This window comes from Salvelinus fontinalis, chromosome 24 (genome assembly GCF_029448725.1).
Source record: "Salvelinus fontinalis isolate EN_2023a chromosome 24, ASM2944872v1, whole genome shotgun sequence".
NCBI lineage: Eukaryota > Metazoa > Chordata > Actinopteri > Salmoniformes > Salmonidae > Salvelinus > Salvelinus fontinalis.
The window spans coordinates 3,917,131-3,939,696 of NC_074688.1; the positions used below are offsets into that span (position 1 = coordinate 3,917,131).

The 22,566-nt window shown below is 44.7% G+C and overlaps 1 protein-coding gene across 1 annotated transcript; it reads left to right on the top strand.

Moving 5' to 3' along the window:
- ppp2r1bb (protein phosphatase 2, regulatory subunit A, beta b) lies at nucleotides 1-20,668 on the top strand. The gene is made up of 15 exons (XM_055879420.1): nucleotides 1-124; nucleotides 1,083-1,173; nucleotides 1,434-1,534; nucleotides 1,727-1,959; nucleotides 2,239-2,386; nucleotides 2,677-2,832; nucleotides 4,295-4,409; nucleotides 4,537-4,607; nucleotides 6,867-7,001; nucleotides 9,547-9,720; nucleotides 10,081-10,141; nucleotides 17,151-17,305; nucleotides 18,360-18,502; nucleotides 18,834-18,925; nucleotides 19,194-20,668. Exons 1-15 carry the CDS (start codon nucleotides 29-31, stop codon nucleotides 19,208-19,210), a joined length of 1,788 nt encoding a protein of 595 aa, XP_055735395.1. The 5' UTR covers nucleotides 1-28; the 3' UTR covers nucleotides 19,211-20,668.
- Nucleotides 20,669-22,566: the final 1,898 nt, after the last annotated feature.

Here is a 22,566-nt window from a genome sequence, read left to right on the forward strand (position 1 = left end):
AACCCCGTAGTGAATCGCTTTTCGCTTAATGCAACATAAATCCAAAATGGCAGGAGCTGATGGAGACGATTCTCTCTACCCTATCGCGGTGCTCATTGACGAGCTTCGTAATGAGGATGTGCAGGTAATCACCGATGCTCTGATCACAAGACGTTTGTTTGGGATATTATATTGGTGGTATTTATTTTATTTAAACATGTCTGATTTCAAAAAGGATCGTTAGCTAACGTTAGGCCTCTTGGCCTGTTCATGAAATCTCAGCCCGGCGCACCCAGTCTGGCTAACGTTAGCTGGCTATAAGCGTGTTACATGGTGTGATAAATATCAAACGGAATAACTGCATGTCGTATTTAGTTACTGTCAAAAATGTATAGCTAGCTAACTAACTAGTTATTTGCGGTGTGTGTAAAAGTAACTGGTGCTAGCTAACGTTAGCTAGTTACTACTGGGTCACTTGTTTAGCTAGCTAGTGTGCCGGGCTATCTATGCTACAGTCAGTAAGTTGACGTTAGTTAACAGCGAACGAACTAATTAACGTTAACTATCTAGCTCCAATTCGCATGTTAACTTGTAAATTAACCTAGCTACTTGTTTGTTATTGAAGTATTAAAATGCACACAACGTTACTGTATGTCGATTAGCAAGTTCATATATGTATATAGCTGCTAACTACATAGCTTCCTTCCTTCATGTACCCAACAGTCATCCAGCTCCACCCTGGTAATGGTAGTGAGATGATCATTATTTTCATGTTGTAACTAACTAGTTAACGTTAGTTAGGTAACTACTGACATGTTTGGTTATGTAATACATCTGCATCTTACTTTGGTGTCTGAAAGCATTACATTACTTTGGTGTCTGAAAGCATTACAAAACACACACATTATCTATACTCTAGAAAAAAGTTATGTTTGTAGGAAGGCACCTAAAAGGGAAAACATTTCTCTTCTCTGAAATGCTCATATCTGAAATAGTCTTCATAGTTGGCCTCACTGAAATGCGAATAATCTTTTTATGGCTAATGGTGGCATCTCTTGTAAGTTTCATGTAATAACATCATCTGGCATTGTTTACTTTCCAAGCTGCGACTGAACAGTATCAAAAAGCTGTCTACCATCGCATTGGCCCTTGGAGTGGAGAGGACCCGCACTGAACTCCTCCCCTTCCTCACAGGTATGTCCTCACCTTAAGTCCCCAGTTACAGCCATCATCATGAGTCAAGATGTGTGAAAGGCCAACAATTCTGAGTCAACACTCTTTAAAGAGATTCACAGGGACATTGCACAACCAGCATTAACATTGGCACTTTGCTGGAAATTGTTCTGAGATAGGATGCGTTGAAGCCAGTAGAAGTCATCTATCTAATTGTGTTGTCATGCCAATCCCCCGTGCCCCCACTCTTTCAATTATGTTTAACACCTGACCTCTTGTAGACACCATCTATGATGAGGATGAGGTGCTTCTTGCCTTGGCTGAGCAGTTGGGCAACTTCACCATGCTGGTGGGAGGCCCTGAATATGTTCACTGTCTGCTGGTACGTATCTGTTAATAACAACATTTGTCATTGAGCATATAAGATGCATACAGATATTCAAAATATAGACCTTACAACACAATTTTACAGAGTTAACCCATGCATATACACCTATGCATATACACCTATCTCAACATATCCAGTCAGCTACGCTACATACACATTCTTATGTCCCTGTGTCTTTCTCCGCAGCCGCCGCTGGAGAGCCTGGCTACCGTGGAGGAAACGGTGGTGCGAGACAAGGCGGTGGAGTCTCTGCGTAAGATCTCCCAGGAGCACTCTCCTGTGGACCTGGAGGTGCACTTTGAGCCCCTGGTGAAGAGGCTGGCCAGTGGTGACTGGTTCACCTCCCGCACCTCTGCCTGTGGCCTGTTCAGCGTCTGCTACCCCCGTGTGTCCAGCACCGTCAAGGCTGAAATTCGCCAGTGAGTAGCTATATCAGGAGAGCTATAGCTTAGACCTGATTAGCGATTGAAATATGGTCTGTTATGTGTGTCCCTCAATAATCACTAGGAGCATAATATTAGAATTGCGGACATTACTTTGTCTCATATCAGGAGTCCCCATGCCCCCATCTCCTGTATTCACACATACTAGCCTTCCAGTCCCAAGTCAATCAGATCGGGATGTTCAGCTACTCTTTTTCTGTAGAGGTGATACAATGGAGTTATGGTCTGATGGTGGGTGGCATGTTCTCTCCACAGGCATTTCCGCACTCTGTGCTCAGATGACACTCCCATGGTGCGCCGTGCCGCAGCCTCCAAACTTGGGGAATTTGCCAAGGTTCTGGAGCTGGACTATGTCAAGAGTGACATCATCTCCCTCTTCACCGCACTGGCCTCTGATGAGCAGGTAGATACATGTGCTCTACAAGCGCACGGGACATTCTGTGTCATTGCGGTGGGAAGTGCCCGGAGTTCTACCACACAATTCCTAAATCGACTGGCCAGTAGAAATAACATGGCCATACACATTAGCTGTTTTTGAATGGGGATGGATGAATTTTTCAGAGAATTCAGTAGGTAGCCCCACCTGGGACTCAACTGAGTCTAGCTATTGTTAACCCCAACGCCTCGGCAGTTACACCATTTTATTAAATTGGCACAGAATGAGAAATAATCCCATTGTCCCCCTGCCTGTAGGACTCAGTGCGCCTGCTGGCTGTGGAAGCCTGTGTGAGCATCGCCACGCTGCTGCCCCAGGAGGACCTGGAGACGCTGGTGATGCCCACCCTGCGCCAGGCCGCTGAGGACAAGTCCTGGAGGGTCCGCTACATGGTGGCTGACAAGTTTTCTGAGGTGAGCATGTGGAAACATTGATATGCTGCATGTAGCTATAATGCCTCGAAAATATTTGCTGCTTTACCCAACCTGGAACGGAAGCAATGGGGGACGACATTCAATGCTTCACAAGTGGTCACTTTGAAATTGTTATTTTAGTAGTTTTTAGTATGCCCATTTGTAGAAAGAAAAGGTGCATTTTGAGAGAATTTTCTAATTTGTCAGAGGTATTTGCATTATTTTTGTGGTCATTTTAGTCTAGGCGTTTATATTTTCCGTTGCTTTACTGTATTGAACTTAAGTAATACAATGCTGCAAGTTGAAAGTAGAGTGGACATGGATAGCAGGACAGTTATGGGGGCCTGTAATGTTCTTAGTCCCCCCCCAGTGTAGAACATTCTTAATGTCCTCATTGTCGCTTAACTTCATTACACTAACACATTGCCAGCAGCATACCACCCTGCATACCACTGCTGGCTTGCTTCTGAAGCTAAGCAGGGTTGGTCCTGGTCAGTCCCTGGATGGGAGACCAGATGCTGCTGGAAGTGGTGTTGGAGGGCCAGTAGGAGGCACTCTTTCCTCTGGTCTAAAAAATATCCCAATGCCCCAGGGCAGTGATTGGGGACACTGCCCTGTGTAGGGTGCCGTCTTTCGGATGGGACGTTAAACGGGTGTCCTGACTCTCTGAGGTCATTAAAGATCCCATGGCACTTATCGTAAGAGTAGGGGTGTTAACCCCGGTGTCCTGGCTAAATTCCCAATCTGGCCCTCAAACCATCGTGGTCACCTAATAATCCCCAGTTTACAATTGGCTCATTCATCCCCCTCCTCTCCCCTGTAACTATTCCCCAGGTCGTTGCTGCAAATGAGAACGTGTTCTCAGTCAACTTACCTGGTAAAATAATGGTAAAATAAAATAAAAAATAAAAAAAATTGATTGCTAACCCATATGACCTTCTGTTGTCATTTAGTATAAAATGGGACATATTGCCACTGTTCAATAATATGTTGTAGAAGTTCAGTCAATGTAAAAGCTTTCAGGATACCTCACACATTTTTTTGTGCACCACACTTACTGAAAGGTTTTCTACCACTTTCCCCCTCACCACCATGGTCTTTGGTAGCCTGTGTTCCCGACCTGAAATCCCATTAGTTTAGTGTGTTGATCAGCAAATCTCAGAGCAAGGTTTGAAGGTGGGATCATGTCAGAGCTGTAGATGGAGATGTCTGCTGGATGTTAATAGCTATGTCTGTGGTAGGATTAGAAGTTCCCTCATCCAATTTAACAGTTCGCAGGATACTTCCACACAGATTTAGGGCTGGCAATGGCAAATAGTTTTGTGCACTTTCCCCCTTGCCACCATGGACTTTGTAGCCTAAGTGTTCCCAACCCGAATCCCATCAGTTGAGTGTGTTGGTCATGGAGTCTCACACAAAGGTTTAGTGGTGGATGTTAATTGCCATGTCACTGATTCCACAGCTCCAGAAAGCGGTGGGCCCAGAGATCACCAAGAACGACCTGGTCCCAGCCTTCCAGAATCTGCTGAAGGACTGCGAGGCTGAGGTCCGAGCCGCCGCTGCCAACAAGGTCAAGGGTGAGTGTATGGACTATATCCGCCAGTCAAAGAAAGCCTCTGTTCGAAATTAGAAATAACTGTTTGAATGAGAAGCTTTTAACGTCTAATAGACCACAGTATTTATAAACCCCATTTCTTTCCTCAGAGTTCTGCGAGAACCTTCCAGAAGACAGCAGAGAGACCATTATCATGACTCACATTCTGCCCTGTGTCAAGGTATATAAAAAAAAAACAGCCACGGTTCACTTTTTATCCCTCTTTTATTCTGCTAGCTTGTCCTGGTTTCTTTGAACTGTCAATTTCTCACTTGATGGAAGTAACTCCTAGCACCCATGACTTACGAAGGGGCAATTAAAAAAGCATTTATCTAAAAAAAAAAATAGGCGAACATGTCTTCTGAAGTCTCGACAATAACACGGAGTTAAGCAAATTATCTTGTTCAGATGTGCAAATGCGCAGGCAGTGGATATTTTTAGGCACCCACGAATCAATTTCTGTGTTAAACTGATTAACCTGTTTTTGACCGTACTTTCTATATGTGAACTGGGAGGATATTATGCGCTTTATGTTGAGGGATTGTGAAGAGATGAGGACTTGAGCTCAGTATAGCCTTTGGACAGCAGGGGGCAATGTTGTATTTCAAATGTCTCCCAAATCACCACAAAATTCCTATTCACTGTCTGTGTTGGAACGCACTGGTTGGTTCCTGAGTTTAAATGACATCCCTTTTGTTTAGGAAATATCTATTTTTGGGAAATAACAGCTCTTCTAGGAACAACTCCAGCATAAAATACAAAAGTACAATTTTAAGCCTATACCATCTTTAGTCAAATCCCAAGTCCTTATTATCTATGTTAATTAAAGCTGGTCCAAATATGACTGAAATACAGTGTATGAACTAGGTGCAGCTATTAACCCATGTCTGATAAATGACAAACTGTTTTCATTAATGCAATTGAGAAAATAAGAACCTGCGGAAAAACACTAAATGACCAAAAGTATATGGACACTGCTCGTCAAAGATCTCATTCTAAAATCATGGGCATTAATATGAAGTAGCCCTCTCCCCTTTGCTGCTATAACCGCCTCCACTCTTCTGGGAAGGATTTCCACTAGGTGTTGGAACACCTGCTGCGGGGACTTGCTTTTATTCAGCCACACGCGCATTAGTGAGGTTGTGCACTGATATTGTGCGATTATGCCTGGCTCGCGGTCGGTGTTACAATTAATCCCAAAGGTGTTTGATGGGGTTGAGGTCAGGGCTCTGTGCAGGCTAGTCAAGTTCTTCCACACTGATCTAGACAAACCATTTCTGTATGGGCCTCGCCTTGTACACAGGGGCATTGTCATGCTGAAACAGGCAAGGGCCTTCCCCAAACTGTTGCCACAAAGTTGGAGGCACAGAATGCTGTAGCGTTAAGCTTTCCCTTCACTAGAACTAATGTGCCTAGCCCAAACCATGAAACAGCCCTAAACCATTGTTCCTCCTCCACCAAACTTTACAGTTGGCACTGTGCATATGGGCAGGTAGCGTTCTCGTGGCATCCTCCAAAACCAGATATCGGACTGCCAGATGGTGAAGCTTAATTCATCACTCCAGAGAACGAGTTTCCACTGCTCCAGAGTCCAATAGCGGTGAGCTTTACACCACTTCACGCCGATGCTTGGCATTGCGTATGGTGGGCTTAGGCTTGTGTGTGGCTGCTCGGCCATGGAAACCCATTTCATGAAGCTCCCGACGAACAGAGGCAGTTTGTAACTCTGTAGTGAGTGTTGCAACCGAGGACAGACCATTTGTATGAGCTTCAGCACTCTGCAGTCCCATTCTGTGAGCTTGTGTGGCCTACCACTTTGGCTGAGCTGTTGTTCCTAGACATTTCCACTTCACAATAACAGCACTTACGGTTGACCGGGCAGCTCAAGTAGGGCAGACATTTGACGAATAGACTGTCTGGAAAGGTGGAATCCTGTGACGGTGCCACGTTGAAAGTCACTGAGCTCTTCAGTCGGGCCATTCTACTGTCAGTGTTTGTCTATGGAGATTGCATGGCTGTGTGGTTGATTTTATACACCTGTCAGCAACGGGTGTGGCTGAAATGGCCAAATCCACTAATTTTGAAGGGTTTCCACACACAGCAGTTTTGTGTGTGTATATAGTGTAAATGCCTGGTCTGTAGAGCACAGTACGCTTCACAGCGCTGGGTCATCTTGCGTAAACAGATGATTCATTTCAACACAGAGGCTAGTTTGCACTTACCTTGTCCACAACGGCACCGTATTCTATGGGCAGGATGTTGACTTTATACGCCTCTTGAGGAACATTGTCATAGTGCTTTTCTAACTTTTTTTCCCGATGCCACTTCTCCTGAGAGAAATATCAAGGTAGCCGTAATATTGTCACATATTGCCCTATTTGAAAATACTTGATTTGCTGTCCCTGTCCACTGAAATGTCTGACTCTTTCTCTCCTGACAGGAACTGGTGTCTGACACCAACCAGCATGTGAAGTCTGCCCTGGCCTCTGTCATCATGGGCCTGTCCACCATCCTGGGCAAAGACAACACCGTGGAGCACCTGCTGCCTCTGTTCCTGGCCCAGCTCAAGGACGAGGTAAACACCAGTCACTACTTCTCCTATTCGTTCTATTCATTAGGCACCAAATGGCAGAAAATAGTCTGGGACTGGTTGGACTTGGAGTCTGATCTGATCACCCCCTTAATATCCTCTAATGCTATTGGCCTTGTTCAGGATCAGATGTACCTGGCTGGCTCCATACCGGACTATAAACCAAGGGATGTCCCTGATAGGGTTTGAATCTTTTTCCTGGTGACAGTTGTTGTAGTGGTGGTAGGCTGTTTGAGGTTTTCATTCTGTGTGGTTTCATTCTGACATATCCTTCCTAACTGTGGCCTGTATCGCAGCCAAAATCCAGATGACGTAAGACTAGGGCGCTAGCCGACTACATTTACATACAGTTCCTTTGGAAAGTATTCAGACCCCTTGGCCTTTTCCGCAGCTTGTTACGTTGCAGCCTTATTCTAAAATTGATTAAGTTGTTTGTTTTTCTCATCAATCTACAGTATTCAGACCCTTTATTCACTAGTTTGAAGCACCCTTGGCAGCGATTACAGCCTCAAGTCTTCTTGGGTATGATGCTACTAGCTTGACACACCTGTATTTATGGAGTTTCTCCCATTCTTCTCTGCAGATCCCCTTAAGCTCTGTCAGGTTGGATCGGGAGCGTCGCTGCACAGCTATTTTCAGGTCTCTTCAGAGATGTTAGATCGGGTTCAAGTCTGGGCTCTGGCTGGTCCATTCAAGGACAATCAGAGACTTGTCCCAAAGTCACTCCTGCTTTGTCTTGGCTGTGTGCTTAGGGTCATTGTCCTCTTGGAAGGTGAACCTTCACCCTGTTTGGAGGTCTTGAGTGCTCTGGTGCAGGTTTTCGTCAAGGATCTCTGTACTTTGCTCTGTTCATCTTTGCCTCGATCCTGACTATTCTCCCAGTCCCTGCTGCTGAAAAACATCCCCACAGCATGATGCTGCCACCACCATGCTTCACCGTAGAGATGGTGCCAGGTTTCTTCCAGGCGTGAAGCTTGGCATTCAAGCCAAAGAGTTTATTCTTGGTTTCATCAAACCATAGAATCTTGTTTCTCATGGTCTGAGTCTTTAGGTGCCTTTTGGCAAACTCCAAGTGGGCTGTCACGAGCCTTTTACTGAAGAGTGGCTTTCGTCTGGCCACTACCATCAAGGTCTGATTTGGTGGAGTGTTGCAGAGATGGTTGTCCCATCTCCACAGAGTAACGCTAAAGCTCTGTCAGTGACAATCGGGTTCTTGGTCACCTGCCTGACCAAGAACCTTCTCCCCCGATTGCTCAATTTGCCCAGGTGGCCAGCTCTAGGAAGAGTCTTGGTGGTTCCAAACTTCCGTTTAAGAATGGTGGAGGCCACTGTGTTCTTTGGGACCTTCAATGCTGCAGATATTTTTTTCAAAATGTATTGGAGCTCTATGGGGGGGAGGCAGTTTCAACCTCATGGCTTGGTTTTTGCTCTGACATGCACTGTCAACTCTGGAACCTTTTATATAGACACCTGTGTGCCTTTCCAAATCTTGTTCAATTAATTGAATTTGGCACAGGTGGACTCCAATCAAGGATGATCAATGGAAACTGGATGCATCTGAGCACAATTTCAAGTCTCATAGCAAAGGGTCTGAATGCTTATGTAAATAAGGTATTTCTTTTTTTTCTTTTTACATTATTAAAGATTTCTAGCCTGTTTTTGCTTTGTCATTATGGGGTATTGTGTGTAGATTGAGGATTTTTATTAATTTTATTAATTTAATCCATTTTAGAATACGGCTGTAATGTAACTGTGGAAAAAGTCAAGGGGTATATATATATATATAAGGCACTGTATTTCTGGTGGCTTATTGATACTGGAGTGGAAAGGTTTGGGCAGATGACGTAAACTGCCCTGCAAAAAAAATAAAGGTGCACAAATACACAGACACGATTGGCTGTCATCTATGGCAGCCTTACTATTAAAAGATGTTCTAGTTTGCCTTGCAGCCAACGCTGAGTTGACAGGGTTTGTGTCATAAAGGATTACAGTCAAAACGGACAACTGAGGTGCAAAACAGCCCGAATGACTCACGGATATAAAAATAATCTGTTTTCTTCAATATTTCTACTCCAAATATTTAGTTATTGGATTTTGTACTGTCCCTCAGCTGGCTGCCAACTCTGTCGTATCCTATTTGGTTCACAAAAAGCTCGATGTGAAATTTGTCTGCACATTCGGAGGCTAAGAATCAAGGGTCTGGGACTGGTAGCATGAGTTGGGAACGAGCGGAATGTCTTTGGCAGTTCTTTTAGCTGTTGTTGCTAATGTCATGTTGCGATTGGAGCCAAGAAAGGCGTCATTACAAGCAGACGGGGAAGCATAAGCAATAGCTCAGATTTTCTGTCGCAAAGATTTTTGCCACTTAAGAACACTTGAAATAAAATGGCTTTCATTCTTGAAGGACATATGTCATGTTCCCTAATGTAATTATCCCCAGCGACTTATACAAGAGATCCCTCTCACTGCTCTTCTCTCTCTCCCTCTCTTTCTTGCTCTTTTTCCTCCATCCCCCTCTTTCTCCCTGCAGTGCCCTGAGGTGCGCCTCAACATCATCTCCAACCTGGACTGTGTCAACGAGGTGATCGGCATCCGCCAGCTCTCCCAGTCGCTGCTGCCTGCTATCGTGGAGCTGGCCGAGGACGCCAAGTGGAGGGTCCGCCTGGCCATCATCGAGTACATGCCCCTGTTGGCCGGACAGCTGGTGAGTCCTCGCCTGCGTCCCCAAACGGCACCCTATTCCCTACATAGTGCTCTGCTTGTGACCAGAGCCCTTGCACCCTACTCCCTACATAGTGCACTACTTTTGATCAAATTTGCCATGAGTGTGTTCCGTAGTTCATGGTGGGCAAGTGCTGGTCACCAATATCGTTTGTAAAAAATGGCTATGCAATGTGTAAGTCATTCAGCAAGCTTTATTAGTGATTTCTATGTAGAAAGTGGCATACCCTCAATTACTATTCAGTAATAGTGTGGCTTCCACTGTAATGTTTGGATGTTATTTGTTTGGATTTTATTTGAAAATTGTTTAGAAATATATTCTCTTCTAATCTCTCTACCCCAGGGAGTGGAGTTCTTCGACGAGAAGCTGAACACCCTCTGCATGGCATGGCTCATTGACCACGGTGAGAACCCCCCCCTAATACACACCACTCCCTGTTCAATGCATTTGACTTCGGTGTCCACACCGTGAGATAAGTCAGTGGGAGTAGAAGGACACCAACATTGGACAGAGGTGGATCAGGTCCTATGCTGCTGTCTAAGCTAGCAGTTCTTCTCCAGCTTCCCTCCTCCCCCGCATCCTCTGTGGTTTGGGGGGGGGGGGAAGAGACGTGTCAGGCTGCAGCTCTCAGCCTCATGGCTGTGCCAATGACAAAGGTCTGATAAGAACCCAGTGACTTGGACTGGGAGAGGCCAGGAAATGCGCTCTCCTTCATTTCTCTCTAGCTGAGCAAGTTCAATTCAACCTTGTGCTACCGCACGGCAAGCTGTACCGGGGCACCAAGTCTAGGTCCAAGAGGATTCTAAACAGCTTCTACCCCCAAGCCATTAGACTCCTGAACATCTAATCAAATGGCTACCCAGACTATTTGCAGTGCCCCCCCCCCCCCCCTTCTACGCTGATGCTACTCTGTTATTATCTATGCATATTCACTTTAATAACTCTACCTACATGTACATATTACCCCAATTACCTCGACTAACCGGTGCCCCCTCACATTGACTCTGTACCGGTACCTCCTGTATATAGCCTCGCTATTGTTATTTTACTGCTGCCCTTTAATTATTTGGTGGGTCTGAATACTTTCCCGAATGCACTTTATCTGTGAGTAACTGGCAAATATGGAGGGGGCGGGGGGGTGTTAAACCATGGGGGCTGCTTGAAATGAGTGCCAATTTGATTATAGGGGATGAACTGAAAAACATCAGTCAAAACAACACACGCTATCAACGAGCCACCTGTGATTCTCCACTTGGCAGCTTCTTGTTATTGTTACAAACTATCTGACCATTCAATCATAACTCACACCTTCCGGCCAAATCGATGCGCTCATCACTTTCGTGACATTGTCTGCCAACCAGTCTATAAAGCCTTGAACAGCAAGATTGAATCTGTTATTGGCCTATCGCTCGAGTGCATCTTTAGTAATCCTGTTTAGAAATAAATGTCTTCAGAGAGCTGTCCTCAGTGTTTAGACTAGGTTCTGTTTGTCCTCAGAAAACCTGCTTTATTTTTCTCGCATGGAAGACTTTAGCTCTGGTCAACAGTTTTCCCAAGCTACAGATCTAGGATCAGGATTCCCTTCCCCAATCCTAACTTCATAAATGCAAAACTGACCCATGGTCAGTGTCGAGAGGCATTTTCTCCGCTATGCATAACGCAATCTACCTTACATCACCACATCCCCCATTTCCCTTCTGGCTTTATGGACAACCATCATGGCTGTAGAATAGACGAAACAGGATGCAGACGGGTCAATAGTTGAACATTCCCTATGCATTTTTGTCAGACACAGTCCAAATACCTGTACTTGCATTTTAAATAGTAGGCTAAATATACTGAACAAAAATATAAGTGCACCAATTTCAGCACCTTTGGGAGTTACAGTTCATATAAGGAAATCAGTCAATTGAAAAATTCATCAGGCCCCAATCTATGCTTTTCACATGACTGGGCAGGGATGCAGCCATGTGGTCCTGGGAGAGCATAGGCCAACTCACTTGGGAGCCAGGCCCAGCCAATCAGAATAAGGTTTTTCCCCTCAGAAGGGCCTTATTGGGTGGAGGTCCTGTGCTTGCGTGGTCAGCGTTTGTGAGGCCAGGTGGACGTACTGCCAAAATCTCTAAAATGACGCTGGAGGCGGCTTATGGTAGAGAAATGAATTATCTGGCAACAGCTCTGGTGGACATCCCTGCAGTTAGCATGCCAATCGCACAACTTCCCTCAACTTGAGACATCTGTGGCATTGTGAGACAACTGCATGTTTTAGTGGCCTTTTATTGTCCCCAGCACAAGCTGCACCTGTGTAATGATCATGCTATTTAATCAAATTGTATTAGTCACATGTGCTGAATACAACAGGTGTAGCTACACCTTAGTGAAATGCTTACTTACAAGCCCCTAACCAACAATGCAGTTTAAAACATAAGAATAAGAAATAAAAGTGACAAGTAGTTAAAGAGCAGCAGTAAAATAACAATAGCGAGACTATATACAGGGGGGTACCGGACAGAGTCAATTTAGGTAGAGTTTTTAAACTGACTATGCATAGATAAGAGAGTAGCAGCAGTGTTCTGGGGGGGGATGCAAATCAAATAGACCGTGTAGCTATTTTATTAGATGTTCAGGAGTCTTATGGCTTGGAGGTAGAAGCTGTTTTGAATCCTCTTGGACCTAGACTTGGGGCTCCGGTACCGCTTTCCGTGCAGTAGCAGAGAGAACATTCTATGACTAGGGTGGCTGGAATCTTTGATAGTTTTTAGGGCCTTCCTCTGACACCGCCTGGTATGGAGGTCCTGGATGGCAGGAAGCTTTGCCTCAGTGACGTACTGGGATGTACGCACTGCCCTCTGTAGTGCCTTGCAGTCAGAGGCCGAGCAGTTGCCATACCAGGCGGTGATGCAACCGGTCAGGATGCTCTCGATGGTGCAGTTGTAGAACCCTTTGAGGATCTGAGGACCCATGACAAATCTTTTCAGTCTCCTGAGGGGGAATAGGTTTTGTCTTGTCTTCACAAATGTTTTTATGTGTTTGGACCAATCTAGTTTGTTGGTGATGTGGATGCCAAGGAACTTGACACTCTCAATCTGCTCCACTACAGCCCCGTCAGTGAGAATGGGGCGTACTCTGTCCTCCTTTTCATGTAGTCCACAATCATCTCCTTCGTCTTGATCACGTTGAGGGAGAGGTTGTTGTCCTGGAACCACACGGCCAGGTCTCTGACCCCCTCCCTATAGGCTGTCTTTTTGTTGTCGGTGATCAGGCCTACCACTGTTGTCATTGGTGAACTTAATGATGGCGTTGGAGTCGTGCCAGGCCAGGCAGTCATGAGTGAAAAGGGAGTCCAGGAGGGGACTGAGCACGTACCCCTGAGGGGCCTCCGTGTTGAAGATCAGCGTGGCAGATGTGTTGTCACCTACCTTTACCACCTGGGGCGGCCTGTCAGGAAGTGCAGGATCCAGTTGCAGAGGGAGGTGTTTAGTCCCGGTGTCCTTAGCTTATTGATGAGCTTTGAGGGCACTATGGTGTGGAATGCTGAGCTGTTGTCAATGAATAGCATTCTCACGTAGGTGTTCCTTTTTGTCCAGGTGAGAGAAGGCAGTGTGGAGTGCAATAGAGATTGCATCGTCTGTGGATCGGTTAGGGTGGTATGCAAATTGCAGTGGGTCTAGGGGTTCTGGGATAATGGTGTTGATGTGAGCCATGACCAGCCTTTTAAGCACTTCATGGTTACAGGTGTGAGTGCTATGGGTTGGTAGTCATTTAAGCAGGTTGCCTTTGTGTTCTCGGGCACACGGAATATGGTGGTCTGCTTTAAACATGTTGGTATTAGACTCAGACAGCGAGAGGTTGAAAATGTCAGTGAAGACAGTTGCCAGTTGGTCAGCACATGCTCGCAGTACACGTCCTGGTAATCCGTCTGGCCCTGCGACCTTGTAAATGTTGAATTGTATAAAGGTCTTACTCACATCGGCTGCGCAGAGCGTGATCAATCATCCTGAACAGTTGGTGCTCTCATGCATGTTTCAGTGTTATTTGCCTCAAAGCGAGCATAGAAGTAGTTTAGCTCGTCTGGTAGGCTCGCGACACTGGGCAGCTCTCTGCTGTGCTTCCCTTTGTAGTCTGTAATGGCTTGCAAGCCCTGCCACACCCGACGAGTGTCGGAGCCGGGGTAGTACGATTCGGTCTTAGTTTTGTATTGACGCTTTGCCTGGTTGATGGTTCGTCGGAGGGCATAGTGGGATTTCTTATAAGCTTCCGGGTTAGAGTCCCGCTCCTTGAAAGCGGCAGCTCTGGCCTTTAGTTCAGTGCGGATGTTGCCTGTAATCCATCCCTTCTGGTTGGGGTATGTACGTACAGTCCCTGTGCGGACGACATCATCGACGCACTTATTGATGTGGCGTACTCCTCATTGCCATCGGAAGAATCCCGGAACATATTCAAGTCTGTGCTAGCAAAGCAGTCCTGTAGTTTAGCATCTGCTTCATCTGACCCATTTTTTATTGACTGAGTCACTGGTGCTTCCTGCTTTCATTTTTGCTTGTAAGCAGGAATCAGGAGGGTAGAATTGTCACATTTGCCAAATGGAGGGCGAGGGATCGCTTTGCATGCGTCTGTAAAGGTGGTCTAGAGTTTTTTTTAAATTAAATAATAAATAAATCCCCCCCTCTGGTTGCACATTTAACATGCTGTTAGAATTTTGGGTTAAACGCCTTTAAGTTTCCCTGCATTAAAGTCCCCAGCCACTGGGAGCGCCGCCTCTGGATGAGTATTTCCTGTTTGCTTATGGCGGAATAAAGCTCATTGAGTGCGTTCTTAGTGCCAGCATCGGTCTGTGGCGGTATGTAGACTCCTACGAAAAATCCAGATAAACTCTGTAGGTAGATTGTGTGTTCTGCAGCTTATTAAGCAATGCTCTACCTCAGGTGAGCATAACCTGAACTTCCTTAGACATCGTGCACCAGCTGTTTACAAATATGCATAGTCCACCCCCCCCCCCCTGTCATACGAGACAATGCTGTTCTATCCTGCTGATACAGCGTATAACCAGCCAGATGTATGTTGATAATGTCGTCGTTCAGCCACGACTCCGTGAAGTATTAGATATTACAGATATTATTGCTTCACCTGCCAGGTGGATGGATTATCTTGGCAATGGAGAAATGCTCACTAACTGGGATGTAAACAAATTTGTGCACAAAATTGAAGAATAAGCTTTGTGTGTGTTTGGAAAATGTTGGTGATCTATTTCAGCTCATGAAACATGCAACCAACACTTTACGTGTTGCGTTTTATATTTTTGTTCAGTGAAGGAAGTTTATATGACATCTCAACAATAAAGACGTTGCTTTTAAATGCCAGGATGTCCTCATCTAGTAGAATTCGCTGCACATTAAGGAAGAGAAGCGTCTTTTCAAACCCACTTGTTTGACAACAGCTGAGAAGAGGATGGGCTGTACCAAAATGAAAGAGTTGTGGGAAACAGTGCAATTAAGCACGGGATGACATTCTCAGGATGGGTGTGCCCAGTTTGTGGCTTACTGCATACATTTATACTCAACAGTACGTTCATAGTTGAATGATTAGTACACGGTACGTAGTGTTAGTAAGAAGTTGCCCAGACAGATTTCTGACATGGCCAGTGTCACGCACAGGTTTTAATATCTCATTGTAGCGCCAAAGCCTTGGCTCCACAGGCCAATGGCAATGCTCTTCTAGCCCCAGCTAGGCTCTCTAGCAGTCTCTTTATGGCTGTATTAGGAGCCAAAGGGCCAGGTTTGTCAGTGGGTTAGAAATGTGTTTTACCCAGGCCCACTGGTCTCCCTCGCTCTGTTTATAAGCTAGTATTGAATATCGGGTAATCAGGCTTTTGTGTACCCAGATGTTATGTCACTGTATTCTGGGCACAATTGAGTGTTTAGATTAGTTCTGCAGTCACTAGCCTCTCTAGCCATGATTACTGATGGACATGTTTTCCATGCAAATGGGAGAATTTCCATGTTATTCATTTGTTATTTGGCAAACAAACAGACAATAGTCCAAAGATGGCTGCCAAATGGCTAGAAAAGCGCTCAAAAGAACCAAGAATCCTAGCAATGTTTTTCAAGCGCCGGGTACTCGGGGTTTTCCTGAGTAGTGTACTCAAATCAAATCCAAATCTAATTTTATTTGTCACATACACATGATTAGCAGATGTTAATGCGAGTGTAGCGAAATGCTTGTGCTTCTAGTTCCGACAATGCAGTAATAACCAACGAGTAATCTAACCTAACAATTCCACAACTACTACCTTATACACACAAGTGTAAAGGGATAAAGAATATGCACATAAAGATATATGAATGAGTGATGGTACATAACGGCATAGGCGAGATGCAGTAGATGATAGAGTACAGTATATACATATTCATATGAGATGAGTAATGTAGGGTATGTAAACATTATATTAAGTGGCATTGTTTAAAGTGGCTAGTGATACATTTTTACATAATTTCCATCAATTCCCATTATTAAAGTGGCTGGAGTTGAGTCAGTATGTTGGCAGCGGCCACTAAATGGTGGCTGTTTAACAGTCTGATGGCCTTGAGATAGAAGCTGTTTTTCAGTCTCTCGGTCCCTGCTTTGATGTACCTGTACTGACCTCGCCTTCTGGATGATAGCGGGGTGAGCCTTACGTCTGTGGGCGGAGCAGTTGCCGTACCAGGCGGTGATACAGCCCAACAGGATGCTCTCGATTGTGCATCTGTAGAAGTTTGTGAGTGCTTTTGGTGACGAGCCGAATTTCTTCAGCCTCCTGAGGTTGAAGAGGCGCTGCTGCGCCTTCTTCACAACGCTGTCTGTGTGGGTGGACCAATTCAGTTTGTCCGTGATGTGTACGCCGAGGAACTTAAAACTTACTACCCTCTCCACTACTGTCACGTCGATGTGGATGGGGGGGGGTGCTCCCTCTGCTGTTTCCTGAAGTCTAAAATCATCTCTTTTATTGTTGACGTTGAGTGTGAGTGTGAGGTTATTTTCCTGACACCACACTCCAAGGGCCCTCACCTCCTCCCTGTAGGTCGTCTCGTCGTTGTTGGTAATCAAGCCTACCACTGTAGTGTCGTCCGCAAACTTGATGATTGAGTTGGAGCATGGCCTCCAACTCGCGTGTAGAGTTTGAATATGTCTATCTCTGTGTCATTGAGTTTTGTACACCATTTTAGATCGCAATTTAATTAGAGTAACGTAAGTCAATAGATCCACTTAGTTCTATTAATATTATAGTTTTGTAAAAGAAAACCCTGACTTTTTTCCTGACCACTTTTTTTTTTTTTTTTGCCACCTACTACTAAAAATAGAGTTAGGCCTAGTAGTTTATTTAGTGCTACAGGCCAATGTCTCTAAGTGTGTGTGTGTGTGTGTGTTTTCGACAGTTTACGCTATCCGCGAGGCAGCCACCTGTAACCTTATGAAGCTGGTGGAGAAGTTTGGAGCCGAGTGGGCCCAGAACACCATCGTGCCCAAGGTGCTGGGCATGGCCAACGACCCCAACTACCTGCACAGGATGACCACGCTCTTCTGCATCAACGTGAGTCCTCCTGACCTTCACACCACACACAAACCCTCCGACACTAGGCGTATAATACGATGGACGCTAGATCTACTCAGGTTTTTATATAAAGCTGGTCATATTACCACGGTGGATATTGATCATGTAGCTGCCGCCATCTCAAGCAAGCTTGTAACTTTGCGTGCCTGTCGCACATGGCTAGTTGAACGCCAAACAATTTGAGTTGCTGCTGAACCATCAATCCATGGGAGAGTCAGTGACGAGTTTTGCCGAAATCAACATGAAAGAGAAGCTCGTGCAAATTTCGCAGGCTATGGTATGAAACAGGATATTAGAAGTGCTCATTTTATTACATATCGTTAATGCAGACTTTGGGGTGCTTAATAATGCAAACAGCTGTTTTGCCCCCCTCACCCCATCTATAAAATAATGGTATTATGTCATATAAAACTAACTATGCGTGAACTTTCTTATGCTTCTTATGCTTATTACAAAATGTTTAGTGAGATGGGTTTTTAAATATGACTAACACATTTCATTCAAAATTAATCATTCGTCTCCCACAAATCAAGTGAATGACGCCATCTTTGCGAAAGGGAGGGAATCTGATTTCATTGGTCCTCACCGCGCAGCTCGGTCATTTCATTCAGGGTAAGTGGAGTTAGTGGTCTGCCTTGGAGCAGGTCAGTTCTGAAGGATCCGTTGCCATAGAAATGTACCTGGCTAAAAGGTGAGCCACTTTCGTATGACCAGTTATCCCGATTTGAACTCTGAATTGATCAAAGTTACCTCGCTTACGCTTCTAACCTGATTCCTAGTATAGGGCTGATCTCCTTAAACCTCAGATGGATTTAAACCAAGTCATTTTTTGGCCAACATTTTACTTCTAAAACAATCATACTTTTTTTTAGCAGGTACCTTTCTGTCCCAGTCATTTATTCTGGTAATTTATCATTATTTTACATCTGATATTTTAGCCACTTATCAGACGCTCTTATCCAGAGTAACTTAGACACAAGTGACTAACGATCATTTGTTTATGCATTGTTGGTTTTCATGTCATCCACCCCAGGCTCTGTCTGAGGTCTGTGGCCAGGACATCACCACTAAGCAGATGCTGCCCGTGGTCCTCAAGATGTCCAACGACCAGGTGGCCAACGTGCGCTTCAATGTGGCCAAGTCCCTCCAGAAGATCGGCCCCGTCCTTGACAGCAAGTACGTCCTCCTCGTCCACCACAAAGCCCTCGTTCATCTCGTTCAGGCCTACCTGAACAACCATCTCCGATGACTTGACCACAGTCTACATCAGGGTTGTGTTCAGTAGGCACAAAATGGGCGCAAAAATGATGAAACCGATGACGCTCTTGCTTGAACTGGTCCAGTAACGATGCTCATTTGAGTTATTCTGTGACAGTATGTTTTGCGTCTACTGAACACGACCCAGATCTCCGTGTCCAACCTTAATTCCTTGCAGTCAGCTAATCCTTTATGGCACGGGAGTGTGTGGAAAATGTGTGCCCTGTGTGAAACGTTTCATTTTTCTCAGTGCTCTGCAGACAGAGGTGAAACCAGTCCTGGAGAAACTAGACACAGACACAGATATGGATGTTAAGTACTTTGCCCAGGAAGCTATAAGCGGTAAGTATAGTACTCTGTCCATTTCCTTCCTTTATGAAGTCACCTCACTAGGCCCACGTTCAGTTAGGCAAATGTTGTAGAACATTGCCAATAGAAATGTCCGTGAATAGAGCTGCTGGTAGTCCTTGTGCTACGTCAAAGACTCATATTTGTTAGAAATAGCCTATATCATGTGTGTCTGAGCGTTCTACAATGTGCCCTGCTTGAATGCGTTTCCCAATGTGAACTTTAATCCATCTTGTCTTTCTGATTCATTTCTCCCCTTTAGTTCTGGCCTTGGCATAAACCAACCCAAGTTCGGCTATCCAGAGGAAACAGCAGCCCACACACTTTTCACAATGTATTTATTGATGTTCAAGAGCAACTGGTGATGTATGGAGAATTAACGGAGCCTATTAACACATATTTGTCTTTTTTTTTTCTTTACTCTCAGTGATAATAAAATGTCCGGGGGAAAAAGCACAGGCTTCTAATTTCCCCTCGCTGTAACTGTTGCTTCTCCGAGTGTGATGAAACATGCATTTTGAGCATCGCATGCTGACCGCTGTGCATAAGTAGCGTTGCTGGTTTGACCCGCACATTCCTCTCCTACATGCATAGCCACCGAACGTTACTATTAGCACGGCCCCATTCGCTGCCACATTTCCCTGTACGATACACCCAGAACACGCGAGCCAGCTCTTGGTTGCATGTCCAAGTGCGAGACAGATGCTATTGCTGCAGCAGATGGCGAGGAAGGCTGTTTTATTTGCTCGTGAAAAACTGCAAGGCTAAGGCACCCGCAGATTTTGTTTGTGTGCTGCCCCCCCTCTCGGATGTTTCTCGTGTATTCGTAAAATCTGTTTGCGCAACACCCCATCCTCGCTTTCTGTCCTGTGTAGGTGTTCTGTATGTGTACAATGAGTTACAGTTCAATTTGTCTGAGAAATGAGTAATACACACCCAGTGTTCTATCGAAATGTGAAGGGATACTTCGGGATTTTGGCAATTGCCCTTTATCTACTTCCCCAGAGTTAGATAAACTTGGGGATACCATTTTTATGTCTCGGTGTCCAGTATAAAGGACGTTAGAGGTAGTTTCGTGAGCATTCGTTAACTAACGCTAGTTAGCGATTACGCCTGTAGTAGTTAGTAACTTCCTTCAAACTGCATGCAGAGGCATAAATATGGTATCCACATGTTCATCTGACTGGGGAAGTAGATAAAGGACCTCATTGCCCAAGTCATGAAGTAACCCATTAGTAATGGGGACCACCACAAAGTGTTGCCCATCATTTGATTTGTCATTTATAGATTTGTTTATGTATTCAGTTCGTCATTTGTTTGACACGGGGGGGAACATTGGGAGTAATTGTTCAATCTCTCTTGCTATATTGCTCTTAATCTTTGTGCCAATTACTGATGAGCAATTTAGTTTGTTCTAGTACGCTTTCGTAAGGTTTAGCTCTTGATTGCCCTAATTTTATGTCGTAATGATGTTTTGTGTTCTCTAAAGACGAGGCATCACTCCTCACGGGTTGTCATTCAGTCAGTTGAACAAGGCTGACCACTGAAGCTAAGAGGACGGGGAGCACAGAGAATAGCAGGGCTCTGTGTGTGGGTGGTTGTATAATATGGGAAGGGTGTGTGTGAATGATTTGGTCAAATACAGTCAAAAGAAACTTGTCTTTCCCCTCATGTCTCCCTCCCCATTTTCTCATCGGTCTCTTAAATAAACAAACCTTGATTGGCCCATAACATTTAGACCCTGCTTTGGTTTTTATTAAATTCTCTCCACGATTGTGACGCTGTACTTGAACTGAGTGAACTTTTGCATTGAGCGTTTTAACTGTTTAGTTGCCTACACACCCTTAAGTTTGCAGATGTTGTTGCCTTAAAGGTATTCAGCGACATGACTTTGCACAGCAGCACCGCAATGAGCAAGATTAGAATGCTGTCACACACAGTATCTGTACATGTGCACCAGTTCGCTTCAGGCTCTTATGTTAAACCCACCGGACCAAAACGGCAGGGAAGTTTAGCCTGGCACGCCAAAGCTCCTAATTCTGACCTGGGTTAAGCGAGTGTAATGTAAAAGTCGGTGACAGTTATACACAGAGTATACAAAACATTCACACCTGCCCTTTCCATGACAGACTAACCAGGTGAAAGCAATGATTGCTTATCGATGTCACTTGTTAAATCCACTTTAAATCAGTGTAGATGGAGACCGGTCAAAGAAGGATTTTTAAGCTTTGAGACATGGATTGTCAGAGGGTGTATGGGCAAGACAAAAGATTTAAGTGCTTTTGAACGGGGTATGGTAGTAGGTGCCAAGACCTGCAAAACATCTTGGTTCTTCACACAACAGTTTCCTGTGTGTATCAAGAATAGTCCACCACACAAAGGACATCCAGCCAACTTTACACAACTGTGGGGAAACATTGGAGTCAACATGGGCCAGCATCCCTGTGGAATGCTTTCGTCCCCTTGAAGAGTCCGTAACCCGACCAATTGAGGCTGTTCTGAGGGCGACAACTCAATATTAGGAAGGTGTATATGCACAGTACCAGTCAAAAGTTTGGACACACCTACTCATTCAAGGGTTATTTTTTATTTGGACTATTTTCTACATTGTATAATAATAGTGAATACATCAAAACTATGAAATAAAACATGGAATCACGTAGTAACCAAAAAAGTATTTAATCTAAATATATTTGAGATCAATCAAAGTATCCACCCTTTGCCTTGATGACAGCTTTGCACACATTTGGCATTTTCTCAAATTTCATGAAGTAGTAACCTGGAATGCGTTTCAATAAAAAGGTGTGCCTTAACAGTTAATTAGTGGAATTTCCCTTCCTCATGTATCTAAACTAATCAATTGTGTTGTGACAAGGTAGGGGAGTTAAACAAAAGATAGCCCTATTTGGTAAAATACTAAATCCATGTTATGGCAAGAACAGCTCAAATGAGCAAAGAGAAACAACAGTCTATTACTTTAAGACATGGTCAGTCAATCCTTTGAAAGTTTCTTCAAGTGCAGTCGCAAAAACCATCAAGCGCTTTGATGAAACTGGCTCATGAGGACCGCCACAGGAAAGGAAGACCCAGAGTTACCTCTGGTGCAGAGGATATGTTCATTAGAGTTAACTGCACCTCAGATTGTAGCCCAAATAAATGCTTCACAGAGTTCAAGTAACAGACACATCTCAACATCAATCAATCAAGTTTATTTTATATAGCCCTTCGTACATCAGCTAATATCTCGAAGTGCTGTACAGAAACCCAGCCTAAAACCCCAAACAGCTAGTAATGCAGGTGTAGGAGCACGTTCAGAGGAGACTGCGTGAATCAATCAGGCCTTCATGGTCGAATTGCTGCAAAGAAACCAGTACTAAAGGACACCAATGATAAGAAGAGACCTGTTTGGGCCAAGAAACAGGAGCAATGGACATCAGAGTGGATGAAATCTGTCCTTTGGTCTGATGAGTCCAAATTTGAGATTTTTAGTTCCAACCGCTGTGTCTTTGTGAGACAGAGCAGTTGAACGGATGATCTCCGCATGTCTCTTTCCCTCCATGAAGCATGGAGGAGGTGTGATGTGTTTTGCTGGTGACACTGTCAGTGATGTATTTAGAATTCAATACACACTTACC